The sequence below is a fragment of the Chanodichthys erythropterus genome, chromosome 13 (assembly GCF_024489055.1).
Source record: "Chanodichthys erythropterus isolate Z2021 chromosome 13, ASM2448905v1, whole genome shotgun sequence".
Lineage (NCBI taxonomy): Eukaryota > Metazoa > Chordata > Actinopteri > Cypriniformes > Xenocyprididae > Chanodichthys > Chanodichthys erythropterus.
In genome coordinates, this window is record NC_090233.1 from 13,917,183 (window position 1) to 13,935,967 (window position 18,785).

Genomic DNA, 18,785 nt, shown 5'->3' on the forward strand with positions numbered 1-18,785 from the left:
TCTTTCAGCCGCCTTCTGTCTGGAAGAATTTTTTTCCCTTTGTTTTTAAAAAGTTCTTGAATAAACTTCCTTGAATCAAAGTGACCAGCTACGAGATGAATCACAACATTCGGTACAAAATCATATGTCATGTTTTGAGTTTGTTTCTGTCTTCAGTTTCTTAGTCAGTTTTCTAGTTTATGAATTGTATCAGTTCTCCTCATGTGCCCGTCTGTTTGTTGTCTTGGTTACAGATTAATTAGTGTCCTCAGTTCAGGTGCGTCTTGTTAATTTAGTCTCGTTAACCCCTTGTTTGCTCTGTATTTAAGCCTTCAGTTTCAGTCCAGTTTTTGTCCTGTTTTGATTATGTTATGTGGTGTTTGTTGGTATGATTTCCTGGTGCGTTGTCTTGTTCATCATACTCCATCAAATGTTATTGAAGATTAAATAAAATAATATTTATTGAACAACAACATTCAAAGGTACAAAAGCAGTGCTCTACAGGATGTTAAATATAGCCTTAATATTAAATTATTAAATTTAACAAAGCTCAATTTGATTTGCTCAGGAACAAGTAATAGATTAATAAGACCAAAGATTGCTCATTTTATGTACCCAAAATAAATTGGATCTCATGTTTAACCACTATAAGAGACAGCGGCAAATACCCGAAGCACTGGCCGAGATGAAGCTGTTCTCGGCGGGTACTCGAGCACTGAATGTCCGCTGACAGCCTGGAGCTCACATCTCCAAAAACGTCTAAACAAATTGCAAAATAGGTGCTATGATTAAATATGAGTTGCATATTTCAGGTCTAAACAACTACATTCTCACCTAAAAAATCTTAATACAGTTCGTGGCACAAAAAGTAGTATTTGTAAAAGAATACAGTGGAATTGCTCGACTACATATATACATATCACAAAGATGTTATTGATAATAATAAATAATAACAAACTGCTAATTATTGGTTGTTTCTGTCCTCCTAACTCTGTTTTAGGATGAATCTCTCTCTGGTGAAGGAGTTGGGAGACCGAGCTGCCCAGGGAAGAGCCTTCGGTAACCTTGGCAACACCCATTACCTGCTGGGTAATTTTGTTGAGGCCATTAAGTTCCACAGAGAGGTAAAACCCTCATGTCAACAAACAACTCTTTTTGCTTAAACTGTGCGCTCTCATACGCTTGATTTGATTTCATCTGCATTTTCTGCATTGGAATTTCACAGGGATTTGCATTTCAAAGTAACACACAATCCCTCCTTGTTGTTTCCAGCGTCTTTCCATTGCAAAGGAATTTGGCGACAAGGCAGCCGAGCGGAGAGCATACAGTAACCTAGGCAACGCTCTCATTTTCCTGGGCCAGTTCAATGCAGCAACAGAGTATTACAGGTAATCGTGACTACAGCGCCATCTAGAGGATGCAGGACGCCTGTGGGTGTTTTTTTTTTTTTTTATTAAAGAAACAGAAAAGATGCTGTACAAACATCTAGAGAAGATTTCACATGTAACAGGCAAGAGGAAAAACACTGATATAATCATAAATGTTTCTTGAGCAGCAAATCATCATATTAGAATGATTTCTGAAGGATCATGTGACACTGAAGATGCTGAAAATTCACCTTTGATCACAGGAATAAATTACATTTTACTATATATTCACATAGAAAATTGTTATTTTACATTGTAAAAATATTTCACAATTTTTTCTGCAAATAAATGCAGCCTTGGTGAGCAGAAGAGACTCTTAAAACCCCAAACTTTGTATTCATATTCTTACATTGAACCCAATCCATATCTAGAGAGCAGAATATAAGCAACTAGCCTCGATTTTCTCTGCTCTCCAGGAAAACTCTTCAGCTCTCTCGACAACTGAAGGATCAGGTGATGGAAGCTCAAGCGTGTTACAGTCTGGGAAACACGTACACGCTGCTGCAGGAGTATGAGCGTGCCATCGACTATCACCTCAAACACCTGCTCATCGCTCAAGAGCTCAACGACAGGTGTGAACGCACACAAAACCACTCTCACATCCGCCTTTCTACTGCGTACAACATTCAGACACGACTGTCTGCGTTTGCCCTCTAGTGGCCGTCGTTGTGAACTTTCATTATGATCACATGATCGATGCCTCTGTGTATCTAGCCTAGCATTTCCATGCAGTTGTATTATTCTGCATTTTACAGTAACATTAAAGGGATAATTCACCCAAAAATGAAAATGATCCTATGATTTAGGCTACTCGCCACCAAGCCATCCTAGGTGTATATGACTGTCTTCTTTCAGACGAACACAATCCTGGCTATACCAAGATTTATAATGGTAGTGAAGTAGGACGTGTTTTGAATCCTCTTTGAACTCAATATTGCCTCTTTGAACAAAAAAAGATTTTTAAAGGTGCAATATGTAAGAATTTTACAGTAAAATATCCAAAAACCACTAGGCCAGTGTTATATATTTTGTTCGCTTGAGTACTTTCAATATCCCAAATGTTTGCATCTATTTGTAAATCGTGAGAAAATTGCAATTTTAATCAAGGCTGCGGGACGTGTGAGGAGTCGCCTGTCAATTGCGTCATACCCGCGTTACCCTCGGTTTCCGCTTTTATTTTGTAGAAACCATGGAAACGCCAAAGACGCTTTAATATTTACATGTTTTAATAGACGAAAACAACTGTTTTGATATATTTATAGACAGAAAACTAATCGTTGTTATATAGCTCAACACGTTTAGTCTTATTGTTTAAATCTAATTTTCTTGATTTTTTTTTTTTTTTTTTTTTTTTTGAGTACCATGCTTTACCATGCCTCAGAGAAAAACACTATTTTGTGAAGTAGCTAACATAGCATAATCAGATGCAGCTTTATTTTTAGTAACAGTAATACAGCATTTCCTCCATCATACATTACGTTTTAAAATTAATTACATGCCATTTATCAACACAATCATCCAGCATTTAATCTGATATTGTAAAATGGATCTATCTTACTGCAGTGTGTAACAGTGTCTCACAGCAGCCGCCGAGCGAACGCACAGAGTAACGTTATAACATCATTTTCAACACTCTCGAATGTATCTAATATGATAAACAGAGCTGTGTTACCTCATACTCATGACCGGAAAAGCGGAAGCAGCGCCGGCGACTGTGTCATAATAAAAGTCCCGCTGCTCGTGAGGCGTGTGTTGATCAATCGCTCCAGCTCCTCTTTCAACTCCACAACACTCGCTCCTGCTCTGCTTCACACTACAGTAACGTTAATAATCACATCCATGAACATGATTTCTTCCCGATTCCAATTCCTATTCTATTCCACCGTCTGTTGAGGTGGAGACCACATGTCCCAAGATTCCGCGCTCAAACTTGGCGTCATCAAGCTACGCCTTTGTTTTGAATAGACATCTAGCGACCTCTAGCGGACAGAATTGTTACATACTGCACCTTTAATTTTCACCTCGCACACACTGATTTGATTGGAGTGCACTGGAATATTTCACATCCGGTCGGTGTCACATACAGTGTAGTCGCTTAATAAACGCATCCAAAGTGCAAATCGGATCCGCACCCCACACAGCCCCTGTGTGGCTCTCCATATGAAACGAATGACTTCCGTTCCATCGGCCGCCATTTTTCATGTGCAGTGGAAAGTCGGCTTGACCAATAACATGCTGTCTGTCTTCGGTAGGGTCGGTGAGGGCCGGGCCTGTTGGAGTCTGGGTAACGCTTACGTATCATTGGGAAACCACCGTCAAGCTCTGCACTACGCCCGGAGACACCTGGACATCTCCAGAGAGGTGAAGCCAGACTCTGACGTCCAGCAGCTGCTCCTGCTTTGCTCATGTGTAACTCAGACATTTGCTCTGCTTGCTCTCAGATCGGGGACAGAAACGGAGAGCTGACGGCCAGGATGAATGTGGAAGAGCTGATGGAGGCTCTCGGGGTGAAGGAGGGTGATCTCTCTCCATCTGAGTCAGAGTTTAAAGTCCAGGGTAAACACATCACCTATTCCACTATATGGTCTTTGTGCAATGGGAATATGCTCATTGATTTTAAAAGAATACTTTAGTTTGAAATATACTAAAAAAAGAGCCATCTTCCACAACATATATATGATTAAAATGCAATATAGTTCATGCGACAACTAGCCCCAGCCTCCTCTATACATTAAACATTTCACCAGACTTGCCTAACTTAGTTCATGAAGTAGAAGTCTTTATTTAAGGTGGATTTGTCGTGTTAACGAGGTTGAGGTATGCGTTTATGTTATACCACAGGAACCAAGGACTAAATGAAGTTCAGGGTAAAAAGTTCCCCCACAGAAAGTCCCTGCTCACGAGGTAGTATTTTTCAAAGTTCAGGAACTTTCGGGAGTGTGACTTTCGGGCGCTGAACATTCTAATTGGTTGAGTTCATGCAGCATTTTGATTGGTTGACTGCACGCAGGGACCAATTTTTACCTGAAACTTAATTTAGACCCTGGTTCCTGCAGTTAAAACACACCGAGTACCACCCCAAGGTCCCTAGACCTTTCCTAACAATGTTTGACAGCAAATCAGTGCTGAAGTAAATGTCTGCGATCTGTAAATTGATGTTTCATGATTAATAATAAACTTGTACTTGTTTTCTCCAACAGGAGCCAGACCCAAATTCAGCAAGAAGAACAGCATGGAGAGTGTCGACCTCTGGAAGTACAACTCTGAAAAGGTCACATGCTCAACATCTGATTGGGTGACCAAGACTTTGCCATGCAGGACATGTATAATACGAGTCAAAATCTTTTGTTAGTCTTTGAACAAAATGCCTGTCAAACAAACCCTAACCCTAGAATTTACATCAAAAATGTTGGAGCCACATCCAGGAACATGTCCTACTCGGCAGAATCATGGTCTCCCAGTTTAGAAACACAGACGTGTTGTTTTGCCGTGACTGTACGTGCTCATGTGTGCTGTCGGCTGCAGAACGGAGATGCTCAGGATGTTGATGATGTTTCGAGGAGGTCAAGGAACCTGCTGTCTCAGACCAACAGAAGCAAAAGTTACGCAGACAGTCAGTCGTCAGATGAGAGACAGTGGCTCGACTCGCCTGTGGACACTGATGACATCACTGTTCATGTCACACCTCCAGTGAGTGATTATCCACCCGTCCGTCCATTCGTCTATTTATCTGTCTGTCTGTTAGGGTTTGGTCCATCTATCTATAGGTTTGTCTGTTCTTCCCTCTATCAATCTATCATAGATATTGAAAACAACAGAGGGCCTAACACATATAAAAATCTAAGATAAATTATGGAGTGCCACAAGGATCTATTATATATCGTTAAAGGATTAGCTCACTTTCAAATTAAAATTTCCTGATAATTTACTCTCCTCCATGTCATCCAAGATGTTCATGTCTTTCTTTCTTTAGTTGAAAAGAAATTAAGGTTTTTGATGAAAACATTCCAGGATTATTCTCATTATAGTGGACTTCAATGGAGCCCAAACAGTCAAAATTAGTTTAATTGCAGCTTCAAAGGGCTTTAAATGATACCAAACGAGGAATAAGAGTCTTATCTAGAGAAACCATTGCTCATTTTTGAAAAAAAAAAAAAAATCATAAATATATATAATATATATATATGTTTTAACCATAAATGCTCATCTTGAACTAGCTCTATTCTTCTTCATCTCTATTTGAATTCCAGCAGTGTAGATGCTGCTAAGTGTATTACTGCCCTCCACAGGTCTAAGTTACTGTCTTATACAATATAATAGTGCAAGTATATAACAATTAAAGATTAAAGGTGCCCTAGAATTAAAAATTGAATTTATCTCAGCATAGTTGAATAACAAGAGTTCAGTACATGGAAATGACATACAGTGAGTCTCAAACTCCATTGTTTCCTCTTTCTTATATAAATCTCATTTGTTTAAAAGACCTCCGGAGAACAGGCGAATCTCAACATAACACTGACTGTTACATAACAGTCGGGATCATGATATCATGATATTTTTAGTGATATTTGTAAATTGTCTTTCTAAATGTTTCGTTAGCATGTTGCTAATGTACTGTTAAATGTGGTTAAAGTTACCATTGTTTATTTACTGTATTCATGGAGACAAGACTGTCGTTATTTTCACAACTTCATTCTTTATAAATCTCCAACAGTGTGTAATGTTAGCTTTAGCCACGGAGCACTATCAAACTCATTCAGAATCAAATGTAAACATCCAAATAAATACTATACTTACGCGATTAGACATGCATGACGAACACTTTGTAAAGATCCACTTTGAGGGTTATATTAGCTGTGTGAACTGTTTATGCACTGTATTAGAGTCACGAGCTCGGGGGCGGGGAGCGCGGTAATTTAAAGGGGACATGCACTGAATCAGCGCATTTATAATGATTCCCCAAAATAGGCAATTAAAAAAATGAATTAAAAATCTATGTGGTATTTTGAGCTGAAACTTCAGACACATTCAGGGGACACCTTAGACTTGTATTACATCTTTTATAAAGAGGTTCTACGGCACCTTTAAAATATAACAGTTCAAACTTTGACCTGTGGAGGGCAGTAATACACTTAGCAGTGTCTCCACTGCTGGAATTCAAATAGAGAAGAAGAAGAAGAGAGCTAGTTCAACCATTTATGGTTAAAACATAAAATTTTTTTTTTTAGAAAATGAGCGATGGTTTCTCTAGATAAGACACTTATTCCTCGTCTGGTATCGTTTAAAGCTCTTTGAAGCTGCACTGAAACTTTAATTTTGACCTTCAACCGTTTGGAGTCCATTAAAGTCCACTATAAGGAGAAAAATCCTGGAATGTTTTCATCAAAAACCTTAATTTATTTTAGACTGACGAAAGAAAGACATGAACATCTTGAATGACATGAGGGTGAGTAAATTATCAGGAAATTTTAATTTGAAAGTGAACTAATCCTTTAACTTTTATCTATCTATCTATCTATCTATCTATCTATCTATCTATCTATCTATCTATCTATCTATCTATCTATCTATCTATCTATCTATCTATCTATCTATCTATCTATCTATCTATCTATCTATGTGTCTGTCTATGTGTCTGTCTGTCTTTCTGTCTGTCTCTCTGTCTATCTATCTGTCTCTATCTATGTGTCTGTCTGTCTATCTGTCTAAAGTGTTTTGAAAGTTTCTTGTGTATCAGTGTTTCAATGAGACAAATACGTTTTTGCTGACAGTCACAGTACAGAGTAAGTGTGCAGATGTGTCTGTCTACAGGGCTTTAATCGAATCTGTGTTTTAAAGTGCTTCACTAAAGGTTTCACTTGATGGCCGCGGCTCTCTGTGTTCCTCTGTCAATCAATACAGACCAGCTGCGCTGCTGCTAATGCATCTGTGTGCATGTGACTTTCCCAGAGGACGAAGAATATATGGAAATATGACCGTGTGCATTGCACTGAACGCTTGTTTAGGACTATCAAGTTATATTGCATTGTGACATTATTTTCCCAACTCCTGTTGCTGTAATGCAAAAACAAAAGAGTATTTAAGAGCACTTGTTGTGTTGACAACAATCGATTTAGACTACTATTGAGATCTAATTAATACAACCATTTATTGACTGATTCTTATTACAGCTTGCTCATATATTAATCAATTTCTTTTCATCTCTCAACAACACAAAAGCAGTAATTGTGCAGAGGTTTCGTGTCATTGATATATTCCTGCAGCTTTATCTCACGTCATTTAGCTAATTTCAGGGTCATTTGTGTGACATGCAGGTGTGCGAAAATAAACCCCAGTCCTTGACCTTCGACACCTGTGACACAGTTGGCGAGCGTTTTAGGGTTTATGCACGTGACCAAAGGCCGTAACACTGGGGTCAGGGGTTTCTATGGAAACCGTGATGATGTTATTTGGACAAAGACCTTTCACGGTCCATTCACTCTCTCTCTCTCTCCGTGTCTCACCCTCAGTGTAACTGAATTATTGAACTAAATGCATGAGCAGCTGAACAGAGACAGTCTCGCAGGGAAAGGAAAGGTGTAGGAGAGACCGGACACTGAAAGAGATCCCGGTGGAAAGAAGGATGACAAACATTCAGGCTGAAGAATGTGAGACTTTACTGTGCATGACTTTGTATTTGAATCTATTTAAATGCTTTTGTGTGTTTGAAGTGTATTTGAGGGTGTGTTAAAATAGGTTGTGTAACGACCCTAAATCCACCTCCTCCCCCCGTCCGTCCCCATAATCACAGCACAATTAATGAGTTGTTTTCCCACAGTGAGACACAAAGATGGACAGATAAAGCTGTGGATTAATGTATCGCTACATAAGTATTCATAATTCTTTATTATTTAGTATCACTGTGATAGTGATCGGCTGGATTTATATTGCATTTCAGGACACAGTTTGATTTGCTTGACGAGTTTGAGTGTGATTGTTAATCTTTTTTAGATGAATGTCTGAAAATGCATGAATGATATGGATACTGATACAGGAGTTTCTGTCATGTTAAAATGCTGTTGTTGAACAGGGGTGGGTCGCTCCGCAAGCTCTTTTTACACCGTTATCGACTGTGTCTGTCCTCTAATAGATCTCTGATCACTGAAACGGGACATTAGCATTTGTGCCGCTTGTTTTTAAGGCGATACTCGAATGAAGAGGACTGAGATTTGTGTCGAGGCTTCTGATCAGTCTCAGATATATTGATTTGGTTTTGTGGGCATTACAGTTGTTTGGTTTCTGATTCTCCTGCTATGGAGTGTGTGTGTGTGTGAGTTGTGTGTGTGTGTGTGTTTGGCCACTGAAAGGTCATTGTGATATACAGAGCCGTCAAGACTGAGATAAGAGCTCACATGAGCGTTCAGTAACGTCAGGACAGATTACAGCAGCACATGACCAGACCAAGACTCCGGGAACCCGCGGTTGATCCAGCTCTTATAATACGCCGTTGTCACATTATTCTACAAATATGGTTGGGTGGTGAATCTAACAAAATATCTCAAGAACATGTCATATTTCAGGCCTGAAAAGATTAGGATCGTAAAGATTTGTTTTACATATTTGTGACAAACAATTTCACAATGCAAATCCTCATTACTGTTATGTTAAAAAATAAATGAATGTTTGTATATATACCTGAAAATGCTAGTTAATGTTATTGCATTGGACTAAAATTTACTGACTTTACTCACCCAGAGTCTAAAAACGTACTTTAGTTTTAAAGTAACTTAACTTTTTCCCAGTAAAAAATGACCGGTCCACAAAAAATTGCGTATAAATCTCTCGTTATGCTACATCATCACCAAATATTGGATTCAATCTTTTTGTCAACTTGTTTTCTTTCAATTAGGACAGGTTTTATATTTCTTTTTTGGAAATGATCAATCATAGGCTTTATTATCTGAGCTTATGTACCTCAGTTTTTAAGTGAAAAAAGTGTTATTTGTGGATAATTTTGTCAATTTTACATAAAATATGAAAAAAAAAAAAAAATGCACTATTTATCACACTAGTGTGCTTTAATGTTTAACCTGGACATTTGTTTTGAAATGCTTGTATTTTCTACAAAAGTCACACTTGTGGTGTTCAATGTCAAAAATGACTTTTTTTTTTTTTTTTTTTTTTTGCAGGACTGGGAACACCATAAGTGTTACAGGGGATGTGTATATATATATATATATATATATATATATATATATATATGTCATTATTTATCATACATGATAGTATCTTGAAATGGATATAAAATTTGAATTGTATTGTATTACATTAATCTTAAAGTATACATTTAAAAAAAAAAGGACTAAGAATTTAAACATCTAAAATCTGAACACATTGAATTAACTAGACGTTTGGTGTAAATATAATTAACTGTCATGAAAAGAATGTCACAATGCAAAAAAAAAGTAAGTTTAAGTGCAAGTTTAATTCATTGTTTCTTTTTTTTTTGTTTCTTTCTTTGGTGAGGGAGTGTGAAATGTTTTTCCCTTATTTTCCCCACCTTTTGCAAAAGCATGAGGTTCACTCAAATGTTACATTTGTATTGTAAGAGCACTGATAATACAATGTTACATTTTCTTTTAATAATGTAACAAAAAAAAAACAAAAAAAAACACAATATAATATAAAAAATATAATAAAAAAAAAAAAAAAAAAAAAAAAAATATATATATATATATATATATATATATATATATATATATATATATATATATATATATATATATATATATATATATAATATTTATTTGACTAAAGATTTGTTGCATTAAATAGTAAAGTATTTACATAATGGTATTATATATCATAGATGATAGTATCTTGAAATTTATGGTAATTTAGAAAAAAAATGTTACAGTAATTTTATAATATGCAGTAAAATATTTAGTTACAACAAATAAAACAGTGAAATTAAAGAGACTTTTGGGGGTCTGAATATAAATGACTAAAAAATATTGCAATGCAAAAAAAAAAAAAAAAAATGTAAAACCTTTACTTTTTGCAAAAAATGTTTCAGAATTGTTTCTGTCTTTTTAAGTTTTTTGGGTGTAATATATTTATTGTTGTGTGCATGTGTTTTTTATTTTAATATCCATATGCTGTGTTTGGCTTGTACTAAAACGTGATTTAGGCTCTTTCCATTCAGAGTTCTGAATGCTGTAAAAACGATTTCTCTTTGAATTGTGCACACCATGATTGTCCTCGTATGTCTGATTAGTTAAGTATATGAGTAGCATCAGATGGTTTTGTAATCATAAGCGAGCTGTTGTTTTACTCATGACGTTTTGACGTGTGTTTCTGCAGAAGCTGGGCCGTGACGCGTCAGATGAAGACTGCTTCTTCGACCTGTTGAGTAAGTTTCAGAGCAGCCGTATGGATGACCAGCGCTGTCAGATGGACGAGCCGCCCAATGGAGAGGATGCAGGAGGAGCGGACGAAAACACCCTGAACGACATGATCGGTCAGTCACACCAGCTCTCTGATGCTCAAGATTGCCCCTATTTTGCTCTTTTAAAGTTTCAAGTTTTTTGTTAAAGTTCTCCTACATTCATCCAAGGTCAAAAACACTTTCATTTTCTCATAATATCCACTGCAGCATCAGCTCTTTTTTCACCGTGTCTGAAACGCTTCGATCAAGGATTCAGTCTCTCTAAACCCCGCCTTTCTGAGAGCTGCTCTGCTGTGATTGGTCAGAAACCAAAAGCTCATTATCATATCTGAATCTCAGCTCTTGATTCACAGTGATTCGAACAGTAACGATGGCGTCGGTTTTACTGTATCGATCTCATCAAAGTGGATTTGCTTTGGCAGCAGAAAACATCTTCTCGACATGAACAACACGAACCAAACTCTTCCAGTCTCAGATACAACTACAGTGATTGAGGGGCAAAGCAAATAGATGTTTTGCATCGGAATATTTTGATAATCAGTGTAAGATGATTTATCACGGGTTCTCTCTGTCATTCTCAGACGCCAGTCTCCTCTCGTCTCCTCAAACTGAAGAGCTCTTCGATCTGATCGCCAGCTCTCAGAGTCGCCGTCTGGACGATCAGAGGGTGAGCGTCAGTAACCTGCCCGGACTCAGAATTACCCACAATAACCTGGGGCACCTGTGTGGAGAGGGCGACCCCGCGGAGCCCAGCGACGACTTCTTCAACATGCTCATCAAGTGCCAGGTGAGAGCCGAGCCGACTGAACGTCTGGTGTGACTTTAGTTTGGCTCTGAACCCACAGTGATGATTCCTGTGACATTATCACTGTAACTAAAACGAATTGTTAAAATAAAGCTGAAACTAAATATATATTAGATGAAAAAAAAAAAAAAATAGAAATTTTGCCTTGGCAAATAACTGACATAGAATAAGTTTAAACTGAAGTTGAAATAATAAATTACTCAAACTAAAACTGGAGAAAAAAAAAGAAAAAGAAAAGCTGAACAGAAATACTTAAAACTTAATAAAAAATTACAAATGCACAAAACAAAATGATTGAATCTTAAACTAAAATTGCAATGAAAACTGAATGTTAAATAAAAATATGAATAAGTACTATAATAGTATATAATAAATAAAACAATAAAACACAAATATTATAACTAAAACTGAAAGAAAATAAAGATAAACAGAAATACTTAAAAAACAAAACCCAATAAAAAATTACAAATGCACAAAACAAAACGAAAACTTAAACTGTAATTACAACAAAAATTGAAAATATGCAAAAAAAATTCAAATGTAAAAAATAAAAGCCAATTAAAAATGTTAAATACTACAATAATAATATACAAAATATAAAAATGACAAAAGTACATGACAAAATGGCTAAAACTTAATTTGAAAACTTAAAATAGTATATAAATAATACTACAATATAACAATGACAAAAGCACATAACAAAACGACTACATCTTAAAATAGTAGTAAAATGAAAATTGAAAAAGTAACTGAAATAAAATAAGTTCAAGTCGAACTATTTAAATGACTAAAACTGAAATAAAAATGAAGATAATTGAAATAAAAACACAACTAATCACATAACAAATGAACTAAAACTACAAAAAAAAAAAATCCAATTAAATATATTAAATAATATATTATATAAATACAAAAAAGACAAAGCAAAATTACTAAATGCTGACTTGAAGTACTAAAATTACTAAAATAGAAATAAAACTAAACAGACATTAAAAAAAAAAGAAAAGAAAAATAAAATCACAAAAATGAAGTTGAAAACTAGCTTTTTTCATATTTTCAGTTACAAATAGTAACACTAACAATACAGACATCCTTTAGAAGAAACTCTAGGCTAAACAAAGTTCGTTTCGGTGATTCAAAACAGCACTGGAAAACTACGATGCTAAGTTAACGACATCAGCGCTGGTCATTTTCTCTCCAGCTCTTTTAAGCACCGTCTGTTTCTGTGTGTGTTCAGTCCTCCAGGATAGACGACCAGCGCTGCTCTCCTCCTGAAGGGGGTCCGCGCGCCCCCACCGTCCCCGACGAGGACTTCTTCAGCCTCATACAGAGGGTTCAGGCCAAACGGATGGACGAGCAGCGCGTGCATCTCCCGTCCGACGAACAGGATCCGGACGAGGCCGAGGGAGAGCTGGGAGACGCGGACTCTGGGTGAACGACCGGAGAAACTGACTCTTTCAGGAGATGAGAAGAAATGTGCACAAAGAGACGCATGAATAACACAAGTGCCATCTCAGTATACGGTGCAGGTTTACGCCTCCTGTGCTTTACAGCCAATGATCCATGATGAGAGAAACTGGGCGAATTCACTAAGAATCAGCTGCGGATACTGATGCCGTCGTTTAGTTAGCACTCGATTAACAGAAGGAATTAACCCTTGAGATTTACTGAAAATCCTTCACCTAAACTCAAAAATCACCAGCCTAAATCTCTCCTCCCTGTGCTTTATCATCGAATTCATCTTGTTTACTTTCAATTATCACAGATTTTTGATTTCTTTTTTGGAACCGATTGATTCTAGGCCTCATTAGCATTATCAAAAGTTGTGAATTTAACTTTGCAAAATTGGAATACGGCAGAAAAAAATTGTGAATAAAGCAGCATTTCCATCCCATTTGTTCAAGAGAACAAAATCATCACTTCCTGGGAAATTGGCACAAAATATCAGTACTAAAAATGGAATTTCGTTAACTAATGGAAGCTCTTTTTTCCTCCATCATAAATGAGAAGAAACACAATAAACTCTGTCATCAAACCAAATCATTCTGATGACAGACTGACTTTCAGAACCACCGAACCAACATTTGAGATGCTGCGATGCTATTGGTCTGCTCATTAGTCCAGTTATCCAATCACAGCCTCTGCTGAGTTTTTGGCTGTGCATTGAGGGATTTATTCGGAAAATATGTCTCCAACATAGTTTATGTGCATGTCTTCTCATCGGCTAAAACAATGATCCGCCTCAATCGAGCAAATAGGTATTTTATGTGCATTTTTAGAATTTAGGTGCATCTCATCCAGTATTTGTTTGTTTAAAAATGCAAAATCCCAAAATTTGCATACAAAATAGGTGGACGGAACTGAGCGGATGCACCTCAGTGTTTGAGATGAAGAAAGTTCACTTACTATGATTCATGAAGCCTACGATCAGTCAGTTCCAAAAGGAGATACAAAACCTGTGCTTATTTACAGAAAACAAGTTGACAAAAAGATTAATTCCAGTATTTGGCAATAAAAGAGTATAATAATGAGATTCATGAGCAAGCCCCAGAAAGTACAAAAACAATTGTGGAAAGTTTGCCCACAAGAGCAAAATCAGTAAGTTTTACTCCAACAGAATAATATTAACTAGTATTTTCGTGAAAAATGAAATCCTCTCGGGGTTAAAATGACCAGATAAACAAATGCTACAAATGAACACAGTTTACACACCGCAGCTCTCGATCTCAAAGTGCTAAAAAACTCTGAAGCCATTTTTCTCCATTCATCATCCCTGTAGTTATACAGGAACAATACAGCATCCAGACACTCTTATAACAACCGTCTCCATCTGATCATCAACAAACATCACATTAGTAACATATTAAACTCTACTTACCATCTGCTTTCTGCAGCTAACAGGGAACGTTCTGGCAAGGTTCTCTCAGAACAAACGTTGAACAAACATTCTTCCAGTAACATTAATAGAACATTCGTTCAAAGTTATCCAATATTCTCAAAACATTAACATTTACACATTGTTCATGCAGTGTTTTTCCTGAAATGTTTTAGTTGGACGTTCATCTAATGATTTTTAAATGTTGCTACTTGTTCGGAATGTTCAGCGAACATTCAAAAGTAACATTCACAAAGTGTTTGAAGAATGATAAAATGGAATGTTCATGTTCATTTGGATGAAAGAATGTTCCCGTAACGTTCACATAACCAAGAAAACCTTATTTTTTAGTAATAATATAACTTAAGTTAGCAAAATGTTCTTAGAATATATTTTTGTTGGGAATTGCACAGTATTAAGCCCTGAATATACTCACAGTCGAACGCACAGCCTTACAAAGTATACTTCATTTGACTCACATACACAGTTTTTCAGCAATCTCTTGCCACGAGTTACATCCCATGCAGACATCTTTGTATTCTTTCATGTTAGAGTTGTACAAATGAGGATTTCTGACCTCTTCGCACAATCTTTGTCGCTGTAGCTTGCATGTGTTCCCGTCTGTTCTGTTTATGCAGGCTTTCTTTGATTACCTTGTGAATCGACGCCCCAGGGCACGGTTGCCACCTTGTGGATAAACTAATTACTGCAAAAAATAAAATTAGATGCACATGTGCAACCGGTTACAAAAATCAAAAGTCCCCCCAGGAATCAGGTCTCCTTTAGGACCCAGGCGGCAATGCCTGATCAAAAGTTGTTATCGTGATGTCCTGATTAATTATAACCTATTTTAACAATGGGATCACTTGAAATTCGCGTCTGTACGCTGACCCTCGCATACGCGTAAAAAGTGAAGTATACTTTGGGCTTTAACTATTACATGCAAATGTTGCTGGCCTTTGTGAATCTGGTTGGTTCTATATTAATCCTCATATTAGTGTATAAACAGACGGCGGGACAGTAGATAATGCCGTGTGATCCTTCAGTGAATTCGCCCTGTTGTTTCAGACCTCCAGAACAACCTCCTCATTGTCACGTGTTTCTCGTCCACTGCCTTAATTCGACCCGCAGACTCTGATTGTATTCTTTGATATTGTGTTTCCGCAGCACTCGAGCAGTATTGTTCTGGTTTGGTGTGTGTTATTGACAGTATTCCCAGTCTCTTTGACCTTCTTAATCGCAAGTGCATTTCGGTTCGGCTTTAAATGGCGTTTTCATTGAGCTGCTGACTGACATTAGGGCTGCTTACCTTCTTACCATCTCTCTTTGTCTCTTTTGAATTCGAGGATATTGTAAATCCACAGATGTATTTATTGAAAGTGTTGAGAAATATCTGTAAAAAAATGTGAAAAGAGTTTTTAAGTATTGTTAATTGTGGGAAAATTAAAAGTATGTGAATGTTCATGTGCACAAAAGCTAATTTAAGGTCCCACTTTCGCGCTTCACTGCGGTTTGATTGAATCGACTGAAGCTGCTTTTACTTCCAAAAACAAACGAGTGATTAGTGAGTTTTCCGTAATTGGCTCAGAGTCTCTGAATTGACTTTAGTCGGTCAATATTTTAGTCATTTGCGGCCGATGATCAGCAGACTAATGTTTTAGAAGCACTAAAAGTCATTTTGAAGTATAAATCTGCAGTATTTTGGAAGTAGAGCAATTTGAGCAAGTTTAATAGTTTTTTTTTTTTTTTTTTTCATGTCTAGTTTTGGAGGGAATTAAAATACTTCAAGTCAATTCACTGCCATCTTGTGGCAGAAATAAGCAAATGCCATAATTTTTTGATTTTTTTTTTTTTTTTACTGGAGAAAGTGTTATTCATTATGTATAATTTTTTAAATATTTATGAAGTTTTGTTTTAAGAATCTAAACAGCTGATTCATATCGATTAATATGTTTCTACAGATGTATGATGCTTGTAACTAAAACTAGCCCTCATTTCTAATACTCAAATGACTTGATCTTACGTGAGCAAATCAGTCAAATATTAGAAGTATGTACTAGATTCATAATGATCTGATGATGACATGATGATGTTAAATACAGAATAGTAAATTATTAAAAATATATATTTAATTTGTCATGGCTTAACAGAATATTTCCTAGCCCTGAATTATCGGTAGCACTTTATTTCACAGTCCTGCCATACATACTATGTACTTATTATTGCAATAACTGGGTAATAACTAGGTACTAACCCTGAACCTAACCTTAAACCATGTAGTTACCTTAGATTACTCAGTGCTTTCTTAGGTAAATACACTAAGTACACGTACTGTAAGATAAAGTGCATCCGAATGATTCCCTCCCTATGTTATGATTTGCCTTCCATGTGCTGTAATGATGTGTGAATGGGTGTGAAAGCCACTGCCCCAATGTACATAACTGTTTTATATTTATTTTCTGTTCAATGGACATGGGAATGAATCCCTTGCTTTTAATAAAATGTTGATGAATTATATTAAGCACTCGTCTTCTTCTTGAGAAATGTTGGTGTGGAAATACAGGACACGAGGCACTTCTCTCCTAAAACACATTTTAAAAACCATCTTTAGTGTGATTACAATCCAACATGCACTGCAAATGCCACAGGGAATAAAGGAACAATCATTACAGTGTAAACCTAGTAGCCTAAGTGTATTTTAATATAAATACATATAGTTGTTAATACACATTATAATAACATGTCTAACACCGTAATTTGGGGACATGACTAACAATGTAAGAGAGTTCTGTAAAATATTTAATGTTTCTAAAAGAGTCTCTTCTGCTCATCAAGGCTGCATTTATTTGATAAAAATACTGTAAAAACAGTCAAATATTATTACAATTTAAATCAGCTGTTTTATGTGAATATATAGCAAAGTGTCATTTATTCCTGTGATCAAAGCTGAATTTTCAGCATCATTGTGTCACATGATCCTTCAGAAATCATTCTAATACGATCATACTTTTACATATAGCCTGCCTCTTTAGCACTCACCTTTGTGTCGTTCGCAACCCATAAGGTCATTCTGAACACAAATGAAGTTATTTTTAATGAAATCCAAGAGGTTTCTGTACCTCTATAGAGATCCAACGCAACTACCACTTTCAAGGTCCAGAAAAGTAGGGAAGACATCATTAAAGTACTCAATGTGACTCCGGTGGTTTAACCTCTGTTATTATTTTATGAAGTGTGCTTTGTTTGCACAAAAAAAGAATATAATTTACCACTTTATGTACAAAAAAATATTGATCTACAACATGCATTCACAAGAGCATCATGACACATGGGTTTTGTGTTCATGCGAGAGCTGACATTGTTGTGTGAACATGCTTTGGATAATATTATTTTGTAAATAAAGTGGTAAATTAAGGGTTTTTTTTGCGCAAACAAAACACACTTCATAAGGTTAAATCACTGGAGTCACATGGATTACTTTAAGGATGTCTTTACTACCTTTTGGGGCTTGAAAGTAGTAGTTGCACTGAATCTCAGATTTCATCTTCATTTGATTTCCGTAAATGAATGAAGGTCTTACAGGTTTGGAACGACAAATGAGTGAGCAATTAATGACAGAAATTTAATTTCTGGGTTAACTAACCATTTAAAAACGGTTTTTTGCCTTCTTGAGCATTTACCATGCAGATTCTGCAAAGTGTACATTAGGTAAACGTATGACTGCAACTGTACATTGCAATTGTTTTGGTTAAAATATTAATTTAAGAGCTCAGTATTGAGTTTACAATTGACCTTTCACTGGAGTTTGATTGACAGGCGAACTGACCAGTCACAATGCATTTTGCCTGACAAACCAAACCAGTTAACAGATTAACGTCAGTTTTTGCAGTTCTGATGTTAAATTCGTGCTATAACTAGAAGAGATGATCAGTTCACGTGCTGCTTGAACTGAGATGCTACATATTAAATTGCCACAAAACAGCATTGTTTGAATCTCTTAAAAATGACAAAATTTGAAAGCTAAGACTTTTTCATTCTTGTCTGTTGGTGCGTTGTCAGTGTCCTCTTTGCTTTACAATGCATTTTTCACTGCGTGAGAACATGATGTGTGGCACGAGAGCGGCATGGCTTGTCAGATATAGCAAAAGTAACTAAGAGGGGAGGGTCTGTGCAATTTCAAATCATTTTGGACTCGGACGGACTCGACCGGACTGGACTCAGACTTGATTAGTTAAGGACTTGGACTCGACTCGGACCCAACACTACCTATAT

At 36.5% G+C, this 18,785-nt stretch overlaps 1 protein-coding gene across 1 annotated transcript in view; it reads left to right on the forward strand.

The window, feature by feature from the left end:
• The window catches only part of gpsm1b (G protein signaling modulator 1b), a 33,484-nt gene extending 16,350 nt beyond the window's left edge, over positions 1–17,134 (forward strand). Inside the window, exons 5-14 of the mRNA XM_067407065.1 lie at positions 980–1,103; positions 1,252–1,367; positions 1,823–1,978; positions 3,659–3,767; positions 3,848–3,962; positions 4,607–4,677; positions 4,932–5,096; positions 10,749–10,905; positions 11,415–11,620; positions 12,876–17,134. Of these exons, the coding sequence (XP_067263166.1) occupies positions 980–1,103; positions 1,252–1,367; positions 1,823–1,978; positions 3,659–3,767; positions 3,848–3,962; positions 4,607–4,677; positions 4,932–5,096; positions 10,749–10,905; positions 11,415–11,620; positions 12,876–13,073 (1,417 nt within the window). The 3' untranslated portion in view covers positions 13,074–17,134. The remainder of the gene's footprint in view (positions 1–979; positions 1,104–1,251; positions 1,368–1,822; positions 1,979–3,658; positions 3,768–3,847; positions 3,963–4,606; positions 4,678–4,931; positions 5,097–10,748; positions 10,906–11,414; positions 11,621–12,875) is intronic.
• Positions 17,135–18,785: the final 1,651 nt, after the last annotated feature.